Source organism: Phaethon lepturus, unplaced genomic scaffold, assembly GCF_000687285.1.
Source record: "Phaethon lepturus isolate BGI_N335 unplaced genomic scaffold, ASM68728v1 scaffold624, whole genome shotgun sequence".
NCBI lineage: Eukaryota > Metazoa > Chordata > Aves > Phaethontiformes > Phaethontidae > Phaethon > Phaethon lepturus.
In genome coordinates, this window is record NW_010535228.1 from 2,383 (window position 1) to 8,938 (window position 6,556).

Consider the following 6,556-nt stretch of genomic DNA (forward strand, 5'->3'; position numbering starts at 1 on the left):
CCTGCTTACCTGTCCAGGAATATGTGAGAACTACTATTTTTCTGCCCTTCACCCATGTGCACAATACATATATATGTGATGGACACTATATAGCCAAGCTGCTCCTCAACAGCACAATGTCTGATCAAGTCCATGTAAGTATTTCTTAAAGCACAGTGCAATTTTAGTATGAAGCTCTCCCCCCCTCCCCCAATATCTATAAACAAATAAAGCCTACTTTTAAATCAATATTAGAAATAAACAGTCTTGTTTCACCTATATCCTCAAAACAAAACTGTTTTGCTTACTAGAAAGTACACCTACAATTGAAGTTGTTTAAAACATTAGGTCTACTCTGTGCTGCAGCATGGGCATGGAACCTGCAGGAATCCCAGGCTTCCGAGATCAAGTTGTCTCCAACTTACTTCTCCTTCACTTTTTTCAAATAACGAGCTCGTATTTGTTTGTTTGCTTTCATGAGTAAATTAATGACAGCAGGTGTAGGTAGAAGAGAGAAAACCCATCCCTAAAAAAGAGAGGGGGAGAAGTCTCAGCTTTTTATAGCCTGTACGAAGTGAAATCTAAGAGTTACCAGGCAGACGCAAATATTACCAACTTATGATTAGAAGTTAAAGAACAAAAATATGTAATATTCAAAATTATTCTTTACTCTTCTTCCATAAAAAACATATACAAAGGACATTCCAGATCCTTCTGTTTTCCAAGGTGACTTACCATGAGCGCATGGGGTAGGCACCCGTTGGTCTGGGACTGCAGGCCTACCGTGCCTAAGGCAGCTCTGACGTACGTTTCAGGACTTGGCTTATCAAAGGTTGGCATGCAGATTTTGGACATTTTTGTTGCCACATAATATGGTAGAACACTCTGCACAGAGGAAAGTTCATGTTAAGCAGAAAATGCTTTCAGATTAACTTACAGACCCACCAGGGAACTAAAATCATTGGAAATTAGATAACCTTATGTTGAATTCTAGCTTAAGCTAGCCTTCATTTCAATTCTAAGATCACAATATACAAATAACAAAAACATTTTTAATCAGATATCTTGTGGGCCATATTTGGAACATGAATGATAGTTCATAGGTCTGTTGACAGTCAGCATCTCCAGCTGGGGCCCTACAAAAACCACTCTTGCAAACGTAGGGTTGAAAAGCCTTTCTTACAATTTGCCTTGTAACTTCATTCCACAGTTGTTTAACGGAAAATGCTGTAGTGTTGCCTCTCTGTAGTTAACCCCCAATGTTTGCTTGGGAAGGAGGCGCAGAACCCAAGACAGGGATTTTATACTTGAGTAACAGCTCCTCAGTTTGGCAGCTGTACAGACAGAAACATGAAGGAAGGAGGAAGAAGGAGAAAAGCGAACACCAGGACACTTGGAACATTGAGCTTGTAACTCCACAGGAGGTCTCAGAAGAAGGAGGAGATACCGGTAGCAGAGTGGAAGACCTCAAGGACAGAAGGAAGGCTCAAGAAATGGAGTGCAGTTAATGGGCAATGTTAGGAAGAAACAGAAAAAGTGACGTTGGCTCTCAGAACTAGCCAGCCCTGCCATAATGGAAAAGCAAGAGGAAGCGGCATGGGTATATTTTTGACAGAGGGACACTGGTACCACAAAGGCCTGTCAGTGGTGGGGCAAGATAGACCTGGGGGATCCAAAAACACATTCCACCTAATTCCCAGCTCATGCTACTGGAGAAGGAAAGGGAAATGCATGTATACTCATGCACTAGGAAGCAACCCGCTTTCTTCATAGGCATGGTTTTAGCATTGCTTTCAACTTGTCCTCAATCTAGGCCTCTAAAGAAGTAATCAAGAGTGCCCTGGTCTATAACTACTTAATCTGGTATTAAACATACCAGATGTCTCAAGCTTGGAAAGGTTTTTCACAAGGATCTCCTTAGACACTGTCTGTAGCTGTACTAGTGATTCAATACATACAGTCCCTTGCCCATCACAGTATTGAGCTCTATGATTCATGTACAGCAGATATCTGAGAAGTGTGTGTCCACTTCTGTTACACTACTGGATCTCAAAATGAGCATACCATCTTGAAACTCAGTATATCTGGGCAAGTTACAGTTTGGAAACCTGCTTCCCCATATTAGTCTCTTAAAGAACAATGATCACACATGCTTGACCTCAGAAACACTTACTATCACACTCTCAGAAGAACAGGACAGCAGGGAAAGGACCACTTGAACTCTCACTGACTATTTATCCATGCCATAGCTGTGCACGTTTCAACAGGAATTTGACAACCACAAACAGAAAGCATTGGTATGTCTGCTCATTCCTTCACCTTAGTACATTAAAACCGTGTACTTCTCTCTATCAATAGGACTTTCAATAATGTACTGCATGAGTCCACTTTCCTTTGAAAACGAAAAACATGGAGACCTGCGTTTCAGAAGTGTAAGCAATTATGATCGCCTTTAAAGTCACCAAAGCTGTATGAGGTTTAATAAAGCCAAGTGGCGGATCCTGCACTTAAGTCTCAACAACCCCATGCAATGCTCCAGGCTTGGGGAAGAGTGGCTGAAGAGCTGCCCAGCAGAAAAGGACCTGGGGGTGCTGGTTGACAGCCAGCTTAATATGAGCCGGCAGCATGCCCAGGTGGCCAAAAGGCCAACAGCATCCTGGCCTGTATCAGAAATAGTGTGGCCAGCAGGAGTAGGGAAGTGATCATGCCCCTTTACTCGGCACTGGTGGGGCTGCACCTTGAATACTGTCTTCAGTTTTGGGCCCCTCACTACAGAAAGGACATTGAGTTTCTGGAGCCTGACCAGAGAAGGGCAACAAAGCTGGTGAAGGGTCTAGAGAACAAGCGTCTGAGGGAACTGGGGTTGCTCAGTCTGGAGAAGAGGAGGCTGAGGGGGGACCTTATCGCTCTCTACAACTACCTGAAAGGGGGTTGTGGTGACGTGGGTGTTGGTCTCTTCTCCCAAGTAAGCAGCGATAGGACGAGAGGAAATGGCCTCAAGTTGTGCCAGGGGAGGTTTAGATTGGATATTAGGAAAATTTTCTTTATGAAGAGAGTGGTCAAGCATTGGAACAGGCTTCCCAGGGAGGTGGTGGAGTCAGCATCACTGGAAGTGTTCAAAAAACGTGTGGATGTGGCGCTTCAAGACATGGTTTAGTGGGCATGGTGGTGTTGGGTTGTTGGTTGGACTTGATGATGCTGAAGGTTTTTTCCAACCTTAATGATTCTGTGAAAAGCTACAAATGCTTGGATAGGAAAATTATTCATTTTGTTACCATAACAGCATAGGTACTAGTTTCAGGTCCAGAATGGGAACCTCATCCATTTTTTGGATTACAGTTCTAAACTGAATCTCTAGTTTGATGTTTTGTTTTGTTTTTTTTTAAAAAAAACAATTGTAAGCTTCTTACCACCAAATTACATCCCCACGCAGAGTGGCACGATAGTTAAAGTTATGTCTTTATGTTTATGTTAAAGTTTAAACTTTAAAGTTAGTCTGTCTTCCTCTGCTCAAAACAGACTTCGTAAGTGAACTGCACTACCCAGTTAAGCCACTGGATAGCATGAAGGGGCAAACAATTGTGCATGAGGATACTTGAAAAAGCAAGCATACGGTAGCACTACTGGTTAGTAATTGATCCACAGACTGCAAGGCACATAGAAGCATAGAATTACACTCCAACATTTTTTTTCCTCCCAAACGCTCTCCAGAAAACAAAAAGAGAGGTATTTAACTTCAGAGAGATTAGATTTACCATATTCCTATTAACTATACCATATTTTAACAGCTATGAAGAGATCTGTTGAATCCCTTCTTCCTCCCTACAAGTTGCTCAGACATTCATGGACCGTACCTAAAACTGGCATGACAGATTAGAAAAAAAATTTACTGCCTAAAGTCTTTTAGCACTTTGCATTCAGGCATATATAATTTGCACTACTTGGGCAAGTACCTGTACAGAAAATTCCTTGTCTTTATCCAAGGGAAAGCTTAGCCTGCTCTCCAGTTTTAAAGCATGCCTTAGAAGTAGCTTGTGTCAATACAATGTCTCTTGTTCACTTAAAACATTTGCTACTGCTTACAGCTCTGATGCTTCTTAAAATTGGCTGGCACTCAGAACCGGGGTCTTGAATGTTGTATGAATGCAAGAAGCAGGATCTCAAGTCTGAACAGAAACCTCTACTAATTATGCTACAGTCACATGAAAATAAGCCCCCAAAAGTCAGAACAGCTTGTTTACACAATTTTATGACCTATTTTACCTTACTTTTAAAAAAGACCTGAATTCCTGGGTGTTTCCAAAGAAGTTTCATTCCATTTCTTTGTGGGGAAAAGGAGGGTGGGGGACATAAAGGGGAAATGCAAGAATTGCAGCAGCCAAAGCTAAACTGTACAGAAAGCTAAATAGCAAAGCTAAAAAGCTTTGGAGGAAGGAAAGCAATGCCATTAGCCATTAGTCTGGTGACAGTACACTTTTGTGAATACCTGGAGAGAGAGCTGGGCTTGTTCAGTGTGGTGAAAAGGAGGTTGATGGTGACCCAATACTTGCCTGAAGTTATGTCAAGGGCAGTTATGAAGATGAGAGCCAAACTCTTCTTGGTAGTGCCAGATAGAGTAACAAGAGGCAAAACTGTGAATTTTGGCTGTGGACTGTCAGACTGGACACTAGGGAGAAAGCCTTTGCTAGAAGAGCAGTACAACACTCAAGTAGGCTATTCAGAGAGGTCACAGCCTCCCTGCCCTTGAAGGTTTTCAAGATTTGGCTGGATAAAGCCACAACTAGATCACAATGTAGTCTTAGCAGCAATCCCACTGTAAGGAGAACAGGAAGTTAGACTAGAAAACTTTAAGTTCCCTTCAAACAAACACTTCCATGAATTTGGAACGTAGAAGATTGATTTTTGGTAGAAGAAAACAGGTAGTGAAAGTTTTTACCGTTACACTTTTGCTGCGCATAGTAAAAGAAGTATAGAGGGAAAATGCCAATAACTAACTGAAGTTAAAAAAGGGAAGTAAAAGAAAGGGGTAAAGAACAAAGCAATATTTTTAGACATATTCAAAAAGCAAAAGTTTCAGAAGAGTCTGCAGAAACCTTTCAGTGAGAGGTTTTTTTCCCCTCAAAAGTCTTGAGAGAAGTCCTTGTAATAATCTTTCTCATTCCTTTTCTTTTTGCCTGTCTCTCTCTCCGTGTAAACACACACAGGATTTTAACTTATGCTATTACTGTGCTGCTTCTCTAAAATTAAGTAGGCCTATCAGCCAGACAGAGTATATTTTTAATCTAAAGATGGTTACATTGCAATAAAAACACCACATACTATCAAAACTAAGCTTCCAAAGAGAGGGCAATCCGCTTGAGCAAGACTGATATACTTTACGTTGAACTTCAGAAATTGGTAAAATCCCACCTGCTCTTTGTTTTTGCTTTTCACGCAGTGGTACTCTGCAGGTATGGGCATGGTAGAAGTTTACTGTTTTAAATTGTGACCTCAGCTGGCAGTGCAACTCTGCAATTAAAAGTGCTACACTTCTGAAGGTCAGAGAGATGAACTTCAAAGAATCTAAGGGGGATGCAGTCTTCTTAAGGGCTTGAAGGAGATATGTCAGCTAGTCTTCACAGGAAGGTGCTTGTAATATTCATTAGTGGTTTATAGTGACTTAGGCTAGAACAAGATGACAAGGACATGGACTGCAATAAAATTAGCATAAGAAATTGAAGCTCTGACAGCTATTGGTCATCAGGCCCACATAACTCAGAACGGCAATTCGCTGTCTACATTTAGGGGCAAAAAAGCAGCGCTGTCAGAAATTCAGCTACAATTAGCTGAACACGGGAGTTAGAAAAAGACAGCTTACCACAGCCTCTGAAGTTTTGTATAGGAAAACATAACTGTTGGTACAGAAAGACAGATTTAATTCTTCATTTGTTTATAACGTTAAAAACGTAAGGCACTGAAAACTTTTTTCGTAGCTTTTCCATGCCCAAAAGGTAGAAAATCTTTCCCATACTATGTACATTCATACTGTTTTTAACACGTTTCGCCAAGCATGAGTTACTGGGTTATTTACCTTTCCAGTTTCAATAGGTACTCCATAGTCATAAATGAACAGTACCTGCTCCTTCTTCATTCTCCTCTCAAACTGAGAAGAGTACTATTTTGACAAAATAGGGAGGAGGAGACAAATGCACATAGGAACAACACATCTCAAAGATAAAACACTTTTTTCTCCTGCAAGCATCTGTCTCTAAATACTCTTACACTGAGGTAACTACCAGCAGCTTTACCTGAGAAAATACCAGAAAACAGAGAAACAGCTTAGACATTGTACCACCAAAAAAAAAAAAAAAAGAAAAAAAAATCATACCCAGCTCTATTGCCAGTGAAGCTGTATTAAAGGAGCTCACACCTCACAGTTTGTATGTAGGCTTGAGCAGGAAAGAAATCCTACCAGAAGGCTTCATATTATTGATGTAGAAAAGATAAATACTCTACCAGTTCTTTCAGTCTCATTTGGAGATGGTGATCACAAATTAAAAGAGGGCCACATTGTATGTAGATGATATGGATCCGAAGA

At 40.9% G+C, this 6,556-nt stretch overlaps 1 protein-coding gene across 1 annotated transcript in view; it reads right to left on the bottom strand.

Annotated features, from left to right (window-relative positions):
• Positions 1-400: 400 nt before the first annotated feature.
• Positions 401-6,556, bottom strand: part of HSD17B12 (hydroxysteroid (17-beta) dehydrogenase 12) — a gene marked incomplete at its 5' end in the record, with an annotated part of 36,592 nt that continues 30,436 nt past the window's right edge. Inside the window, 2 exons of the mRNA XM_010285719.1 lie at positions 401-505; positions 715-864. Of these exons, the coding sequence (XP_010284021.1) occupies positions 401-505; positions 715-864 (255 nt within the window). The remainder of the gene's footprint in view (positions 506-714; positions 865-6,556) is intronic.